We start from the raw sequence: 20,117 nt of genomic DNA, 5'->3' as shown, positions 1-20,117 counted from the left end.
TGGCACATAAAATAAGGTTATCAAAGTACACAAATAATATTCCTTCATAAAATAACTTATATAACCCTGTGTTCACACTCTGAATGAAATTTCCAAGTCTGTCTAAGTAGGTATTTGAATTTTTAAATAGTTCCCCCTTCTACCTTTTAAAAGATTACTAGTATTCCTTGCTCATATGTTGTTTTCCACTATGTGTATTCTCCAATGGGGTTTTTCTACTTTTTATTTTAGGTGCAACATTTTTCTGTTATAGAATTATAGACTTAATAGCGGTGTAACCTTGGGCAAGTTATTTCAACTCCCAAGGCCTTAATTTTTTCATCTGTAAATGAATGTAATGATAGTATCACCTTAATAGAATTGTAATTAATTGAAATAATATTTAAAAAACATTTAGCATAGTATCTAGACCATAGGAATCATTCAGAAATTATTCTTATTTATAATGATAATATAATACTAAGTATATAGTAATGGTAGTAGACATACTTCCAATATTCTTTTATCATATTTTTATGTTTAAATTAGTATCATGCTTTTTTTGCTCATCTACTTAGGTATAATTGTCAATCTCTAATGAATATTTTAAAGTTTTTTTACTTCTATAATTCTGTAGTAGTCATTCTATAATTTGTAGTAACCATTAGTTGTTTTCTCATTTATGCCTGTGCCTGATCAGCAAACATTTATTGTTTAATTTTTTTTTAATTACAGGTAGATGCCACTGAGAGTGAACCAAAGAGTTTTATCTTTATGAGTGAGGATGCTTTGACAAATCCACAGAAACTCATGGTTTTAATTCATGGTAGTGGTGTTGTCAGGGCAGGTCAGTGGGCTAGAAGGCTTATTATAAATGAAGATCTGGACAGTGGCACACAGATACCTTTTATTAAGAGAGCTATGGATGTAAGTGCAATTTCCTTTATTTTTTTGGCATTTTATAGCTGTTTCATTATGTGTTATAAGTTATTTTATCAAAAATGTATTATAATTAACTTGATAAAAAAACAGATTTGGCAGAAGAAAAAAAGTTATTTTATCATCTTTTAAAAACTTCTAAACATAATCTTATCTTGAAAATGTTGCTATTTAATTTATGGTGAAAGATTATTCTACATTATTTTGCAATATTTTTATAACAAAAAGCCATGTTAAGTATACAGAGATTTAGATAATGTCTTTGAAATGAATATTTTCAACTCTAATTGTTTTGTTTCTTATTATATGAAATATAATTTAAATTATACAATACTTGTCAATATTGAAAATAGTTCTGAGAAAAATATGATTGCTGTTATAAATCTTTGCCTACTTGATTTAGTGAATTTAGAAACTAAAGGAAATATGCTTTAAATTAATATCTTTTTCTTTAAAAAAAGAATCGGAATAATTCACTGTTGTTATTTAAAAAAACCCAACAGTTTAGAGCCAACAAATGGCGTGCTTTAAGAATAAGACACAGACATACAAAATGGTAAATTGCAGTATTTACTGAACTACTTTATTCTTGAATTCAGAGTTTTTAGACATTGGTATTTTAAAATTGTGTTCAGAGTTTTCTTTCCTGTAATACCGAAGTTGGTTTTTCTGACCTAGCATTGTTACCTCTTAATGTTTGGTGACTTGCTTTACTGTCTCAAATATGTTCTGCAGTGAATAGCTTAATTTTGCCAAGTTGGTTTTCTTTCACATGTGAGTAGAGATTTTCTTTAGGAAAAAAGAGTGGAGTAGCATCTTGTATAAAAGGTTAGTATTAGAACATTAAGTTATTCAGGAATATATGTGTGTATGTAATTACATATTTGTAATTAAAATTGGAAAGGAATTATTTCATATACTGATGATTGCAGAGTCAAAGATAATGTTTCTTACTCTGTTAACCCTAAAATGATAGGCCCAGCCCAGTTCCTAAAGAATATGCTATTAATGGGTTTTGAGGCCCTTAAAATTCTGCAGGTAGAATTTCTTAGGTGAATTGTGTATTTGTTTCAGTCTTCATAGATATGCATAGAACACAAAGACATTACTTTGGTTATAAACTTTAGTTGTGCATTTTTAGTAGAATTTAAGTAACTAAAGTTAATTTTTGATAAAAGTAACTCACATAATATGTTATTTAAACTGTTTCATATTTCTGCTTATGACTAGTGAAATCAGCTTTCTCTCTGGCACATTAGTTTGTGGTTAGACTGATCCTGTCAATGTATTTTAAGGACATTGTATGTGAAATGTGATCACAAATTGGTGAATATTTGAAAATATAATTTAGTAAAGAAAATCAGGTGTTTATACATAAGCGCTTGGTGAAATATTTTTTGTAAATTATATTGTCCATGCTACTACACCAACTAAGCCTTTCCCATTCTAGAATATTTTATTGTTGTGTAAGGCTTTTTGAAGTGAAAGAGTAAAAGGGAAACCATCACAAATATCTTTGAACAAACTATCTCTTGATGTCCCAAACAAGAGGGAGGAAGTTCATCAGTAACATTAATCAGTCATTTTGTTCTTTTAAGTAGAAATAGTGTTTGGGGGATAACAGTATTTCTTTGCCTTGACTTTTTTTTCCCTTTTAAATGGTCAGACCTGCAGCATATGGAAGTTCCCCCCTAGGATGGAATTGGAGCTGCAGCTGCCAGCCTATGCCACGGCCACAATAATACCATATCTAGGCTGCTTCTGCAACCCACACTGCAGCTCATGGCACTGCTGGATCTGAGCAAGGCCAGGTATCAAACCTGCATCCTCATGGATACTAGTCAGATTATTAACCTGCTGAGCTACAATGGGAACTCTCCCCTTGACTTTTTTTTTTTTTTTAATTATTCAATCAGAGCAACTCATGATTCCTTGAATAAAAGCTGCTGATTTCTAAGTTCTTTAGTATTTAGTGTATGTTATATACTTTGAAAACTTTAGTTTGTATACCTTATTCTCATTTTTATGAGAATTGAGTAACTTTCTACCTGGTGAACATTTAAAAACATATCTTTTTAACTTAGAAAAATCGATTTTAGTACTTTGGCTTTACCCTTTCATGGTGTTTCTCTGATAGTTCTTCAAGGGCTGTGTTTGTTATGTGGTTGGAGATTGCAGAGACAGGTGAGGCAAAGGATGATGTGTTAGGAAGCAGGAAAAGGAAGACTAATAGGGAGAAAGGAGCTTTCTCATTCTTACTTTTTAATCAGATTAGCTCTACTTGTTTTTAATTTTTGGACTTTTTTCTAAAATTGTATTTAAAGAAGTGGTTTTGTAGTTTACAAAAGGCTGGGAGCCACTACTCTGTTTTTCATGATCTGTCAATGTTCAAGTCACAACTGAAAGAAATTCTGACGTTTTTTAGGCCAGACGGTATTATCTATATTCAATGTTGTTAATAATGTTTCTGCTATATTTTTTGCAGATTTTTAGTTTAAGATTGAAGGTCCTAAAATAGGTGTCAGAGTCATATCATTGTAAGATTAAAACTTTTTCCCAACAGCAGAACCCTGTCTCTAAGTAGACTGTTTTGTAAAAAAATAAATAAATTATGTGTAAATCTGTGGAGCCACTTTGGTTGAAGCTGAGGTAAAGACTGGAACCACCTCCACAAGAGCCCCTCACTTCTTCCCTGGACCCGAGGGCTCTATAGATCATAGTTTGAAAACAACAGATATTCCAGTCATTGCAGTTTAGATATTAAGAATTTTATTATTAAGCATTAATATTTCATATTGGATAAATAGTACATATCAGATGAATCTCCACAGTGCTTCTCAGGTTCCGTACCTAATATGTTCAGTGTTTAATAGTCCTCATTGCATAATATATGACTTGGAGTAAGAAATAGTCTATCATATAGCCAAATACTAATTATTTCAGTGTTGATTGCGCAGTTTGAGATTTACTCATACTTATTTCTTCTTTGATCTTTTCTCATATGCATCTTTTTAGGCATTTCAGTTGATATCTGTAAAACAGGCAAGGAAAATAGGTGGCACTTATTTCATTTAATTACTAATTGCAGGGGTGGTACAAGGGGGCAAAATGGAAGAAACCACTTATTCTCAGGATTGTGTAGTAACTTGTAGGACCCTGAAAGTTAGTAACTCCTTAAATTTTGCACTCTAGGCACCTCACCAGTCACTCCCTACCCAGGCTTTGACTGACTGAGATGTATTTATACTGTCAAAAAGTTTTATGGGGAGCAGTTTGGAAGCCCCTGGTCTGTAAAGTCACATTTTACCATGAGTCAGAATCACCTGGAGGGCTTCTTGAAATATAGAAGGATCCTAGATTTTAATTCAGAAGGTCTGGTTGGGGCCAGAGAATTTACCTGTCTAAGAATATCTCAGGTGATGCAAATGCTGCTAATTGAGCATCAACTAGAACAACTGGTGTAGGTAAACTCTTTGAATTAATTGAGAATTTATACTTTTCAGGCTCCAGTGTAATGGATAAGGTAGAACTTGATGACAATTATATCTAGTATGACAGAGGAAAAGAAGTTCTAGAAAGTGTTTTATAATAAAATCAGTGACAAAAGTTAAAATTATAATGAATACTTTCAAAATACTATACAAGTGATTCATATTTAGCATGACTTAAATTTTTTTATTGTTATTTCCCCAACACTATTTTTATTTCCCAGTGTACAGCATGGGGACCCAATTATACATACATGTATACATACTTTTTTCTCCCATTATCATGCTCCTTCGTAAGTAACTAGACATAGTTCTCCATGCTACACAGCAGGACCTCATTGTTAATCCATTCCAAAAGCAATAGTTTGCATCCGTTAACCCCAAGCTCCCAGTCCATCCCACTCCTTCCTCCTCTCCCCTAGCAACCACAAGTCTATTCTCCAAAAAAGCCCATGATTTTCTTTTCTGTGAATATGTTCATTTGTGCTGTATATTAGGTACCAGATATAAGTGACATCATATGATATTTGTCTCTTTCTGACTTACTTCACTCAGTATGAGAGTCTCTGGTTCCATCCATGTTGCTGCAAATGGCACTATTTCATTTCTTTTTTATGGCTGAGGAGTATTCCATTGTGTATATATACCACATCTTCCTAATCTAGTCGTCTGTTGATGGACATTTGGGTTGTTTCCATGTCTTGGCTATTGTGAATAGTACTGCAATGAACGTGCTGCATGCAAATCAGTGAAACTAGAACACACCCTCACACCAATGACAAAAATAAACTCAAAATGGCTGAAAGACTTAAATATAAAACAAGACACCATCAAACTCCAGGAAGAGAATATAGGCAAAACATTCTCTGACATCAACCTTACAAATGTTTTCTCAGGTCAGTCTCCCAAAGCAACAGAAATAAAAGCAAAAGTAAACCATTGGGACCCAATCAAACTGACAAGCTTTTACACAACAAAGAAAACCAAAAAGAAAACAAAAAGTCCACTTACAGAATGGGAGAAAATAGTTTCAAATGATTCAACTGATAAGGGCTTAATCTCTAGAATATACGAACAGTTTATACAATTGAACAGCAAAAAAACCAACCACCCAATGGAAGAATGGGCAAAAGACCTGAATTCAAGGAAAATATACAGATGGCCAACAAGCACATGAAAAAATGCTCAACATCACTATTATTAGATTATTAGAGAAATGCAAATCAAAACCACCATGAGATACCACCTCACACCAGTCAGAATGGCCATTATTAATAAGTCCACAAATAAATGCTGAAGGGGGTGTGAAGAAAAGGGAACCCTCCTGCACTGTTGGTGGAAATGTAAGATGGTACAACCACTATGGAGAACAGTATGGAGGTACCTTATACATAGAACTACCATATGACCCAGTAATCCCACTCTTGGACATATATCCGGACAAAACTTTCCTTAAAATTTGTTAATTTGAATAATTTCATGAGATTTCTGATAACAAAGGTTACATTTCTTCTGATTTCTCATAGCTAAAGTATTCAGAAAAATCTGCCGTTTCCATACTTACTTAATTTGGATGTAGTTTTCATACTGTTATATCTAAGTTTTAAAAATTAATACTATTTTTATCAATATAATTTATGCAGTTTGGGTTCTATAACATAATGGCCTGAGCTAATTAACAGGAACGTCTCCCTTCCACTAAACACCTGCAAATTAATGAATAAAATTTAGCAACAATAAAAATATTAAATATTGAAAGTAATGTTTAAAAGATAGAAAAAGAATCTTTAAATTCCTGACTACAAGAAAAAACTTAAAGCCACAGGGCTAAGTTCCTGGAGGATGTGACAGCCCAAAAGATGTAAAACCTAGGCCCCAAAGTCTACAGTGCAACTTTGAGCCTGAGAAGCAGGAGCAAAAACTAAGACTGCTTTATATAGCGAGGGCCCTAGGAACTTCTGCCATTTTAGTTTTTAAGGGTGCAAAAATCAGTTCATGGCCCAACGGTGAAAAGAGGAAGAGTTGCTTTGCTAGAGGTACTGGGTGTTGTAAATGAAGAGCCTACCTGGAGAAATAGAAGCCACAGATTCTAACCCAAAGCTGGATTTGGATTTGCAGTCTGAATTTAGACAACTTACTTAGTGAGGGAATTTCAAGCAATATAAATTCATGTAGTGCCAGAAGCTACACTTTACAACCCAGAGAACATCCTAATGAAGATGAATTTGTAATAAGAAACTAAAACTTATATGAGGAATGGATTCAGCACAAATTATAAGAGCCAAGTCATGCAACTCTCAGACGTAGTTGAAGAGAGAGTAAAGTAAAACTAGAGTTGAGGAATACAGTATATAGAATATACCACAGAAAACATGAGAAAAAGTTATGAAACAAAGATTAAAAAGTCCCATGGAGAATAGAATAAGATCTAATATTCCTCTATTAGATGTTTTAGAAAAGCAATAGAAAAAAAATGAAAGAAAAAGCAGTATATTAGTTGTAGAGTGTTTATGAGAATAAAGACACAAATCTTTGTTGAGAAGCATGGCGTATCTTGAGCAAAACAGAGGAAAATAAATCTGCTTTTAAAACTTATGGAGTTCCCGTCGTGGCGCAGTGGTTAACGAATCCGACTGGGAACCATGAGGTTGCGGGTTCGGTCCCTGCGCTTGCTCAGTGGGTTAACGATCCGGCTTTGCCGTGAGCTGTGGTGTAGGTTGCAGACGCGGCTCAGATCCCCCGTTGCTGTGGCTCTGGCGTAGGCCGGCGGCTACAGCTCAGATTGGACCCCTAGCCTGAAACCTCCATATGCCGCAGGAGCGGCCCAAGAAATAGCAAAAAAAAAAAAAAAAAAAAAACACTTATTAAAATAAAATTATAGAATGTCAAAGAATACAAACATATAATTTTAAAAATCAGGTAAAAATGAAAGATATAACAAAATAAGGATTATCCTTCCCTAATCCTTTCCTACCCAGATGTAATATCTCTCAATACTTTTTGAGAAAATATATAAATATATTTAATAATTATGTATATTAAGTAATGAAATATATATTATATAAATATGTTTAATAATATATTTTATAAATATATAAAAAATAATTACATATATCCATGTTTTTAAATTTTAGTGCTCTCTCTTGATTTATCAGTCACTTTCTGTTATGGCAGGTAAAAATTTCTTTCTTATCCCCACAGCTTTTGGATTAATTCAGCAAACAAGCTTTACAGTATTATTACTAGTTGAATATCACTTATGGCCAAGCCAAGTAGGTACTATGGTTACTCTTCATTTCTGCCACCAGTTTATTTTCATGGAATTGATAATCCTAGGTTTTTTCTGTTTTCTTTGAATATTTGCTCATTCTGATTGACTCTCTGTACTTTTTGACATGATCAAATTTATCAGATAATCTCATGATTTCATGTTGTTCTGGAGATCAGAATAGACTTTTGTTACAAACTTGACTGTTCACTTTCTAAGGCCACCTACCTGTCTCTTATCCTGGGACTCAAATTCTCTCTTAAGTTTGACCTCCTGTTTCCTGGATCTAATGACCCCAGCTTTTTGGATATTTGTCCTCATTTAGATAGAACCATCAAATAGTGAATACAAGATCAATTTTTGAAACCTTGTATTTCTGAAAAATGTCTTTATTTTATTTGCTCCCTTTATTTTAATAAGTCTGCTGGGTATAGAATACCAGGATGAAAATCATTTTCATTCTGAAAAAAAGTTGCATGTTTTGTTTCATTGTTGGTTAGCTTGTGGTGTTTTAATTAAAAACTCCAGTACTATTCTGATCTTTAATCCTTTTGTTTCCCTCTATGGAGGCTTCTTTTCCTTCTCCCTCATGTTAAGAAATGAATCATTGCTTTTAAGAAGTTTTCTATGCCTCGATGGGGGTTTTTTGATTCATCATGTTGGAGACTTGGTGATTCCTTTTATTTTATATTGTACACACATGATCCTCAATTCTGAGAACATTTTTTTTGTGTTATTTATTGATAGTGTTAACCTCTTTTTTTGTAATTAATATCATGTGGTTTTAGAGTTTTGGATGGAGCCTTTAATTGCCTTATCTCATTGACTATACTATCTCTCTTATTTTCCATCTGTTTTTGCTCCAGTTTCTGGGAGGTTACCTACTTTATTTTTTAAATCTTTAGAATTTTTAATGTTCTTGTATTTTGTTATGGAACTTTCTTTTTATTCTTTTTGCAGACTTTTGCACGGTATGCCTGTTTTGAGCTCTGTGTCTCTCTCTTCCCCTTCCATGATCTGATGTTCTTCTAGATATATTTCTCTAAAGGAAAAACCGCTGATCTCTTATAGGGTTGGCTGCAGAATGTAAGATCATGACCTATTTTTTGGTTTTCAGCTTTTGGTTTGTTTGGTTTTAGGGGGGATGGGTAACTACACCTTATGTGAACTTATAACCATTGCATCTGTTTTTAGACTCAAGGCCTACCTCTATTTTCTAATATAACTGGCACCCCCAATTTCTGAGTGCCTCTGAAATTCTTTGGGTGAGTTGGCTTGCTTCTAGTTATTTTCTCCAGAGTCACTTCAGTTTGAATTTCCTGTGTAATACCAAACAAAATTCCATCAGCTTACAGTCTTCCAAAAATTTACTGACATCTGTATCTTTTATTGTCTCCCACTCAATTAGTTTTGTCCTCACACCCCTATTTTGTGTGTGTGTGTGTCTTTTTAGGGCTGCACCTGCAGCATATGGAAATTCCCAGGCTAGGGGTTGAATTAGAGCTGCAGCTGCCATCCTACACCACAGCCACAGTGACAAGGGATCTGAGCAGCCTCTGCAACTTAAACTACAGCTCACAGCAACGCCAGATCCTTAACCCACTGAGCAAGGCCAGCACTCAAACCCGTGTCCTCATGGATTCTAGCCTGCTTTATTTTTGCTGAGCTACAGCAGGAACTTCTGTCCTGACACCCCTATTTTAAAATATATTTTAGTTTAATTTTTAAATGTCAATATATTCACGATTCAAGAATCAGACAATACATAAAAATATATAGTGAGAAGTAATACCACCCATATTTTTTAAAACTAGTATTTTAGTGTGATTTGTAGAAGGAGTAGATACAATCAAAAAATTTCAGCATAGCATTTTAATTCAATGTTTTTTACCTGATTGTTCCAATGACAGGTAGTCACTTTACAACTAATATCTTTTTAAAACAAATAACATTTAATTAATTCTCTGTGTTACAAAATGGTTTCTAAGTCTCAGAAAATGACATCCTTATGGAGCCATATTCATCACACTAGTATACTTTTTTTAGTATTTTCTTTTAAAAATCGTTATGATTACAAGGTGACTAAATTAAAGACTGCATAAACTGTTGTTTGACTCTGATATGAATTGCATACTTTGAAAGTTGATTTTAAGCCTTTTAGTTTTTAAATAATTTTGCTTACCTTTTAATAAGCAATAGCTTAGCTTTTCTATTCCGGCTCTTGACTTTTTGATTGCTTGTTTCTTGCCCTATTTTGGATTTTTTCTCCTATTTTGACAGAAACATTTGTTAAACTGATTGATTACAGTTTTTGGATTTTTCCTGAAATACAGGGAACCAGTTTAGATAGTTATCTAAAATAGGATATGATTTTCCCCCCATTAATTTGAGTAACAAATTTGTGGTAACACCTCTTAACTACTGCCTTCAGTTTCTAGTCTTCCACCTAAGGATTATAAGATCTTTCTGTTTCAACATAAAGTTGACAAAGTTGGTGAAATGAAAATTTTAGGAGCATTCCAGCAGGCACTGGGTAGTTAGTAGATAAGAAGTCCCACATCAATATAGGACATAGCTATTATTTTTAACAACAGCAGTGCCAGCTTATGAGAAATTATTTAGCATGTTATGTAGTGAATATAAATTGGCTGGTGATGCATTTTTAAGGTCTCAGAGACCTCAAAAACATGAAAATTGCTTGGACCTTTTAGATATACTTTTGTTTAAATGACTTACAGACTTTTGTGGTTTTTAAAAATGTGGTCATCCAGCATATTTGCTAAAACTGTATACCAGTTTTCAGCATGTGAGATTGGCAGATAAATTGATAATCAATTGCATGATAATACCAAGTTTAAGTATTGGTGGAAAGCAATCTTTTTAGATGGCAGTTTGGGTATATCTCCCAAAATTAAATGCATGTATTCATGTTTGACCCTAAATTTCATTTGTGGGTATTTACAGTAGAGCGAGTACACAGTGTATACATATTGCAAAAATACTCATCACAGCAGTTTGTAATAACACAAAAACTGCGAACTAGGGTTGAGTTATATGTATGTGTTCATTCATGTTAAATAATGTCTAAGAGTTTTCAAGTGAAAACGTAAGAATTAGATGATTTGTTAAGTGCGCTTATGTATACGCATACACCTGCTTACATACATGGGTGTACATTGTTTCTGAAAGTCTCTAAGAAACCATGAGGCTTCTTCTTTTACTTTTCAATTTTCCTATTCAATTCTTCCTTTTTATTAAATCTTGAGCAGGTATTACTTGACGTAATTTTAAAAGATATTATTTTTAAGTTAAAATTTTTAAAGAAAAATTCATGAAATATACTATAGTAATACTGTTGTTATTCATTTAACCATTTTGAAAAGTTTAAATGTTCAATTATAAAACCACAAGTCACTTTAAATGATTATTGATTTTCCCTTATGACTGGCTGAGTTTAGACTACTATAACTTCCATTTCAAACCTTTTTAAAGTAAATGCTATTTTTCTATTTGAAACATGGACTACTAAACTGTAAGTTGAAACCAAGAGCACTAATTCCAACTTTTAAAAGTAAACTTTTGAACTATACATTAATCAAAGAAAGTATAAGCTATTACATTATAGACTTCCTAAAAGATTTCTCAAGTCAAGAATCCCAGAAAAGGTTAAAAGCTTAGCATATTACTGAACTGACAAGGTATATGAGGCCACACCAGCCCCCATGCCAGCAAAAGAAAACAGTGAAATGACAGCTCTACTGTTTGGAGAGAGTTTGTTAATGACAGCTTATTCCTTTATGATTTCAACTTTTGACAGAAGACAGGTCTGCTCGTTGCATCATGGCAGGTATATCATTACCTTCTGGCCCTGTCATGAGTGAACTGGGAGGAGAAAAACAACGTTCAGTTTTGAAAATCCAATTACCTTCTAGAATTTTGGTCACTGTTTCTGACACACATATGAGAAGCCATTCTGTGATAGCTCTTGGCATCTAGATTGTTTTCTGGTACTGAATTAATTAACTAATTAAGCACATACTTGAGCTCTTTCTGTAGACAAGTGGAGAGCTAGCTAGGACAGCACAGAGCACCTTGATATTCTGACATCATCCCAGAAAAATATTGCAGGGCCTCTAACGTCTTATTTCTATTCCTCCAACATATGTTTATTCCTGACTTCAAATAAGTTTTAAAGTAGACCTAGGGCTTTTCATTTAGTGCAAGAGGAAAAATTCTAGATTTTAAAACAATGAAGTACCATTTTTTCATGAAGAAATACTGTTTATAATTATACTTTGGTTATAAAATGGTCTGTTTCTCAATTACATGCGTATTTGAATCTTCTGATTTTTCTTAGCTACCTAAGAAGTGACTCTGGAGACTTAGAAAGAGAAAGAAAGGGTGTGGGTTTTGAAAGTGTGTCAAAAGCCTTGGGGTTTGTGTATGATCTGAATGTCAATGGAGGTTGAGATGAGTTTAAATGCGTGGAAGGCAAACATAAAAATCTTGTTTAATTTCTGTCATGTTGTTCCTTTTTGAGTCACTCTGATGTCTTTTCCAAACCTGCTTTTCTCTTGAGCTTTGTGCTACTATATCCACGATCTGTATTTCCCCTCTTTTTATTTCGTTTTAACTGCCAATCCCTTTCCTGTGGTTCTTCCTTTAATTTCAGCTGAAGCAGTTTGAATTGCTGAATCAAAGCTGTTTTGGAGTGAGAGAGTGTATAAGATTGTGCAGGGTGAGATTCTCTGGGTAGAAGGTAACACCTCCTGCAGTTATAATCAGTGCTCTGGACACTTTCAAAGATTGGAGAAGCCATGACTTGCTCCAGGGTTAAACTTTTAAAATAACTTCCCTAGAGAAAAATGTCATCAATAAAATAGACTAATTAGTTGACAATTCTTGAAGTTTAATAAGAAAAGATTAAAGCTTTGCGTTTTTCACTGTACTTTTAGTTTCTTTTGGTCTTTAGCCTTTATATTTTTGTTTATCTTGAACATCATTTTTAAAAAATCACTTCTAGAATTAATCACTTTATCCCCTAAATTATTTTAATTTGAGAACTTAAATGCAAAGAGTGTCATCGTTTACTAGTAGGAAGTAGTTTAAAATTTTACATGAAATAATAAAGGTAGGAAATTATGAAAGGGAGGTAATTTGTAAAACTAGAGTTTGCACTTTTAGTTTAAGTCACCAAGCTTTAAATTGAATGTTTTATATTTATGTAATCACTAAAATAAGATTTTTTTTCAAGAAAATATTCTGTGAATATAGGATAAAAGATTATTAGTTTCCAGAGGGCTAGTTGAGTGACATATCATTTTATGTCATTTGTTGGTGGTGATAAACTGCTTACATGATATAAATAAAAGGCATGCTTTAAAATATTCCTACATAACTTCCCTGTTTCCGCATATTAGAAACAAATTAAAAAGATACACTTATTAACTACGTATTCTTTATTTGTAATATAACTTCCCTAAATTATGATTGGATTTCAGTAGTAATTCTGAATAGCAACACATTAGTATTTTAACTTTTTTTTTTTAACATAGCATGTTTAATCTTTTTTTTTTTCCTGGACATAGAACAAATCATTACTTAAAATTTGCAGTGATGTGTTGTAAGAATTAGATTGAGTATCTTGCCATACATATATCGAATCATGTACTTCTGTATTTTAAAATAAAACTTTTATCATTTTACTCCATATGTAAGTATAACCAGTAAATCCGTACTGTCAAGTATGCAATCAGATGTCAATAATCTTAGGATCTATGTTATTGCTTTGTGTTTGTAATTCTTACTGAAAAGGAGATGGCACCATATTTCTGAAATGGAGTTATAGGTTTATGCACATTTGACTTTTATAGATCATGAGATTTGTCAGTTTTGGTTAGGAATTCCATATGGAGATGCTGCAACTTAGCAAATATTTTTTGTTACCTAGAGTTTAAATTATAATGAACATACATGCAGTTTAATTAAAGTCTTAATGAAAATTGGTTATACAGTTTTTATTTTATAAATCAAAACTACAGAATGAAATATTCTCAATCACTGGAGAAAATTAATATTTGTTTCAAGTTCTCCTTTGACCTTTTATTTGTGCAGTAATACAGTGATAATTATAAGTAATATAAGTGTGTGTCCAAAAGAAACTAATTTTCAAAGTCAGGGAAAATACTATTATGTAAACAGTCCAGCTTTGCTTTTCTTTTTGATAATGAAGACCATTGCTTTTGTTATTATTTTCAATTTTCCCATATTAATAGCATGACTAAAGCTTTTAAAACATTCTGTTAAGTCATTACTATATAAGTACAAATAGAACATGGAAATTTAGTTAAAAACAAAGTATACAATTTAAGATATGAAGCTATTTGTGATTCATTTATGTATTTCTGTCATGATACAGCTTGAACACAAGTTGTTAAGTAATAACTCACTTTAATAAGGATCAATTTACTTCTCTATTATTAAAAGGTAGGTATGTTTTGAAACATATAATGATCACATCATATACACATATGCCATCATACATATAAATATCTGTATATATTGTAATTCCAAACCTGGTAGTGTTTTTCTTTTTCTTTTTTTTTTTTTTTTTTTTTTTTGGAAAAAAAAAAACCCACCACCAACAAAACATCTTTTGAAAGACTTGTCAGTTCTGTTGGGCAAGTACTTATACCATGAACTGCAATTTGAATAAAATTATCTTTTTTTCCAATGAATTGATCTTGAAAATATTTAAGAGAACATTTATCCAGAGAAACAAATGCCAAAAATACTTTTAAACTGTATTAAGGAAAGTTTAATGTACTTCTTAGCTTGCATTTTCTGATAGTAAGAAAATATTTTTTCATTGAGCTTTTCATGCACATTTTACTTAGTATTGTTAAGTTTGGAAGCCTGCTGTCCTTTTGAACAGTGTGTGTTGTTTGTGATCAGAAACTTATGGAAGTTAAATATTTCTTTCAGAATAAACTTAAACTATTGGTAATTGTCGGGTTTTTTTTTTCCTGGAAATTAACAAATTATAACATTAAAGCCTGTATAGAGAGGTATATAGTAGGTCATTTGCTGCTGCAGGCATTTTCTCTCCCTCCAGGATGCATTTGTTTAGTTTCTCTCTCTTTCTGCCTGTGGCAGTGTATGGTGAAATCCAGACATGCTCTTTCCCTCCAAGGAATCTCAGAGGTGGAGGATAACTTATACAAAATTAATAAATGGTGTTGCTTTTTCATTATTGCCCATCAAAGGCAATTTGCAGTGTTCACTTTAGAGAAAAAAATCAAGTTGTATAGGAAGCACTTAACAGCAAATACATTAACAAGTTTAAAACCATGAGCCCTTTTAAAATAGAAATTTTGAAGTAATCAGTATTATATACACAATTAATAGTATTGACCCAGTGATTTCTTAAGGTTCCTTCTTATATTATTTATGTGTAATAAAAGTATACAATTTAATCTTAAAAGTGAAAAACAATTATAATGCTTATATTTTATGACAGCTAAATTAAATGAGTTAATTCTTTTAGTCAGAGAAGAGTTTTAATTATTAGAGTTTGCCTATTAGAAATTTAATTTTTGCTCTTCAGGTGACTGATTTTGCTTAGGCATTTTGTTTCAACGTACTGCAGAAACAATTTTATAGGAGAAAGAGAAATGGGCATGAATGGTTTTATTAACCTCTTTTTGGGGGGTACTTCATGATGCTCAAATATCTATAAATACCAGAGGTAGTGGGATTTAAAATTGCATTTTTTTTTTTTTTTGCATTTTTAGGGCTGCACCCAAGGCACATGGAGGTTCCCAAGCTAGGGCTCCAGTTGGGGCTGAAGCTACCAGCCTATGCCACAGCTACAGCAACACAGTATCTAAGCTGCGTCTGCAGCCTATACCACAGCTCATGGCAACACCAGATCCTTAACCCATTGAGCAAGGCCAGGGATAAAACCCATATCCTCATGGATACTAGTTGGGGTCATTAACTGCTGAGCCATGATGGGAACTCCTCCTTAAGATTATATAATTATATATATTATATACATAATTTCTTTTCAAAAGCAGTTTTTTATATATAAAATCATTTGTAGTGTTAATTTCTTTTTTTTTTTCAATTCCTGAGGACTTTTTCATTATCTCTACTATTGCGCCTTATATGAAGTCTTTTTTCCTTATACTTAGATATTTAGATACATTTGAATTGTTTTATGACAAATAGTTTTAACAGTAAGAATTAAAAAGCATTTAGTAGTAAGCCGTATCATTGTCTCATCTTTTTTTTAATCATTGTCTCATCTTGAGCTTGTACAATTCAATTTGTTACTTTTTTAATGTACAAGAATGATAGCACTTAAGCCTCCTAAATACTACAGCTTTCAGAAATGTCCTATTTTTTTTGTTTGTTTGTTTTAGGATATATGCACCAACTGCACTCTGTAATAATTGGTATTATAATAACAATGCTATTGGTACTTTTGTTTCCCACTAAACTGTGGCCTCACTGAGTGCAGGGGCCGTACATTTTAACTATTACCTAGCAGAACAGTTTAGTGGATAAGAACACAGGCTTTGGTGTCAAATATTCCTAGTGCCAGTTTTAGCTTTGTGACTTACTAGTTTTATGATTTGGTCAGGTATTTTGAACTATATAGTCTTGGTTTTCTAATCCATTAAATGATTAGAATAATAGTACCAAACACTTAGGGGTGTCCTAAAGATTAAATGGCAAAATATGTGAAAAGCACTTACTGTTGTACCTGAGGTAGATTTTTTAAACCTTTTTATGGATGGAGGGATAAATGAATTTACATTAGCAAAAGAGAGAAATATGATGGCTTATTGGCAGGCACCATCCTTTTTGTTAAATCTATTAAAAGATAATGTATGATTTCAGTTCCTCTGTTTTTAAATAGGACTTTGATCCATGTAAGTTTTTACTGTAACAGCTGTCACATAGTGAATGAATGTTAGTAGTGATGAAAATGGAGATTATAATTATTTATTGTTTTGTTTTGCTTTTGGTTTGTTTTCTCCCTTTTCATCTATAAATGCTGCCACTGTATATTTATTTCTGTAACATATAGAACTGAGTTTCTTTTGAGCATGTAATTGTATTAGCAATGATTTTTCTAGATCAAAATTATCACCTCTTCTATGGACCCAAAGACCATGGGATTAAGTTGTTTTTTGCACTGCCTTGGAGCTGTACATGGGCTTTTAATATCATCCTCCTGAGGTAATTGCACCTAGGAAATGAAACATAAGCCTTCTGAAAGTGACTTTTTTAAACCCAGAATTATTTCTAACAAAAATTTTGTTCTAACCTTCTCACTTTGTGAAATTCATCCTATCCATCCATCATTCTTCTACTTTATCTGTAGATCCATCAAGTATTTACTGAGGACCAAGCCCTGTTCTAACTTTAGGGAGGGACAGCATTGGGTAAAATCTAGTGCCTGCCCTCAAGATGTTATGGTTTAAAGGGGGATGCAAGCAAATTCAAGATGGTATGATGTGTCTCAAAATCTATAAGCACAGAGTACTGTAGGTGAACATGTCAAAGGCATCTCTTAATGTAATTTCTATAGAAATGCTTCCTAGAAGAAGTATCATTTACATCAGATCCTCAAGTATGAGTAGGCACTTGAACATAGAAAGAGGTAGTCCAGATAGATTCATGAAATACAGCTTGAACATAGAGTTTAATGTGATTTGAAGAGTGTAAGACTGAAGCTGCGGAGACATCGGGGCGTATTGTGTCCTTTTAGAGTATTTATAAATTGTTTTCATTGTTAGGGAGCAGCAGGGAAATGGCAGTCAAATTTGTATTTGAGAAAGTTAATTCTGGCAACAGCCTGAAGAGTGGATTCAGTGGCCAATAAGATACTACTGGCATAACATATGTGAGTGAAAACACACACTGAGGAACTGGTGGACACGTTTAGAACTGGAGAGAAACAAGATAGTATAGTAATTGATTGTCTGTGGGAAGTGAAAGAAAGAAAAAGCTGAAATATGACACCTGGGTTTCTGACTTGTCTAATGGGGGAAATGGTAGTATCTTTAACTGAGGTAAGGAATACTCAAGAGGAGTGATATTTTAACACTGAGAGGGTTGAAAATCTTATTTCAGACATGTTTTTGAGATGCATCTGCTTCTATTCACTTCCCAAGCCATTTGTTTGACATAATCCCACTTTCCGACTCTGTCATATCCCTGTGTCTTAGTCATAGATATGCTAGGTCATGCAGATACTTTGAAGAATTAATTTAGTGATAAGTCTAAGTCTCTTGTTATAAACTACAAGAAGTATACCTAGTCGTAGCATTAATAGTGTCTCCTAATGTCATGCAGATTAATTTTTACTGTGATTTAATTTGCTGTTACTTTTGTATTTTCTTGGAACATGTTTGTTGTAAAGCTACTAAGGAAGGAGCTCATTAGATAATAGTGCAGAAAAGTATGAATGGCAGTTTATAAGGCCTTAGAAAATCTACACTTAGACTGAAAATTACATTGTATTTAGTTGGATAAAAGCATTTACTATCATTGTATAATGATATAGAAAAAAGATTAAAAATGTGGATATTTAATATGGTTACATTCAGCATTTAAAACATTTTACAATATTACTTATACTCATTCTTCTCTTCCAAAGCGATGACTATCACATTAAACTTTTGAAATTTGTATCACAGGGAAGATACCTCTGTGTGTGTGTGTGTGTGTGTGTGTGTGTGTGTGTGTTTCCTCATTTCTTTTACAAAAGTAGTATATTAGATGGTCTGAATTGGTCTTCCTAGGTCTTAAATTGATTCTGTAATTCTATTTTTATAATACTTTTTTCTGACACAGGTGTGCCCCACTTTAAGAAACCAAAATACAGAAAAATTTTTATTTCTCAAAAAATCTAATTATTTTTTCCTTCTAATATTAAAATTTATTCCTAATTACAGAAAGATATTATTTTGAAAAACATTCATCACACAGATGTCAACACTGAATTTTTTACATTAATATATTCATTAAGAAGCTTGGGGAATGGAGAGAGGAGGTTGTTATACTAAGGTGTTGCTATTAATTGAAAATGTAGAACTAGCAAAACACATTCCACATAAACACTTTGAGCAGCTTTTCATTCAATATGTATGTTCCAATTCAAAATTTCAGGTAGTAAATAAATAGCTCGAGAAGTATAAGTAAATGTCTCATTGGAGGAGACTTGGAATGAGAATGGCTGGTATGGAGTAGACAGTACGTAAGTGTCAAGAGCCTCTGTTTATATAGAAATCAGAAAGGCATGAACCATATGTTTCAATGGTCAGCCTTGTGGATTGGGGAGGAAAGGAAGATTGGGTGGAATGGTAGTTGGTGAATTGTAAAGTGGGAGTAAGGGAGCAGGCCTCAGGAAATAACCTTTTAATAAATAGGAATGTGTACATTCATGCTCAGATAAGCAATGTCTTATTTGCTATTTCCCATTGCATTTGCTTTTTAAAGAGTTTAGTTGTTTTAGAAGAGTAGCTTTTAGGCCTTTTTCTCACTCTGCCATCCCTTCTTATAACCACTACTACTTCCTCTAAAGTTGTATCTCAGAATACGTTGTAGAACAGCCTTTACTTGTAGTGTTACCTCTCTTACTAATTTACTCTGAACCTTAGAAAAGTTATTTAGCCTGCCTAGGCATCTTTTTCTCCTTCAATGAAACAAAGAAAGCATACTTAGATGTCTTTATTGGCTTGTTAGTTTTCAAGTATATACAGGCCAGATTTTATATTTCTAAGCCTCCAAATGAATAATGAATATGGAAATCTTTCCTGTATATTGTTATGAAAACGATCAGGGAAAACTTGACCTAAACCCTTTATTCATTGTGATTTGTATTTATCAAAGATACTTTGATACTAGATGCTTCTGTAGGAAAGTTATCTATTTCTTAGTATTAGTAAAAGTACTTTCTGGAGTTCCTGTTGTGGCTCAGTGGTAATGAACTCAACTAGTATCCATAAGGATGCAAGTTTGATCCCTGGCCTCGCTCAGTGGGTTAAGGATCCAGCGTTGCCATGACCTACCATACAGGTTGCAGATGGAGCTCAGACCTGGCATTGCTGTGGCTGTGGTGTAGGCAGGCAGCCTCAGGTCCAATTCATCCCCTAGCCTGGGAACTTCCACATGCTGAGGGTGCGGCCCTAAAAAGAAAAAAAACACAAAAACTTTTCTTCTTCACTTACTATTTTATTGTGTATGTTAATATTTGTATTAGTTAAAGTCGTTTCTTAGCTTAATTTCTTACTTTATATGATTCTTTGGAAAGCATAATTGATTTTGTCTGTTGGAGATGTAGTATAACTCAGATGAAATAAAAAGAGCTTTTCATTCCTAAGAATATTTCTTCTTTAGTACAGCTAACCCCATTCATTCAGGTGCTA

General features: G+C 32.9%; 1 protein-coding gene across 10 annotated transcripts in view; it reads left to right on the top strand.

Annotated features, from left to right (window-relative positions):
- FAM172A (family with sequence similarity 172 member A) overlaps positions 1–20,117 on the top strand; it is a 415,825-nt gene that overhangs the window by 103,255 nt on the left and 292,453 nt on the right. For all 10 annotated transcript variants that reach the window (XM_013994983.2, XM_013994986.2, XM_013994989.2 and 7 more), the window contains one exon: positions 715–906. In XM_013994983.2, coding sequence (XP_013850437.2) covers positions 715–906 — 192 coding nt within the window. The remainder of the gene's footprint in view (positions 1–714; positions 907–20,117) is intronic.

This window comes from Sus scrofa, chromosome 2 (assembly GCF_000003025.6).
Source record: "Sus scrofa isolate TJ Tabasco breed Duroc chromosome 2, Sscrofa11.1, whole genome shotgun sequence".
Lineage (NCBI taxonomy): Eukaryota > Metazoa > Chordata > Mammalia > Artiodactyla > Suidae > Sus > Sus scrofa.
Note: the sequence above shows the minus strand (reverse complement) of the source record. Positions and strands in the feature narration are given on the sequence as shown.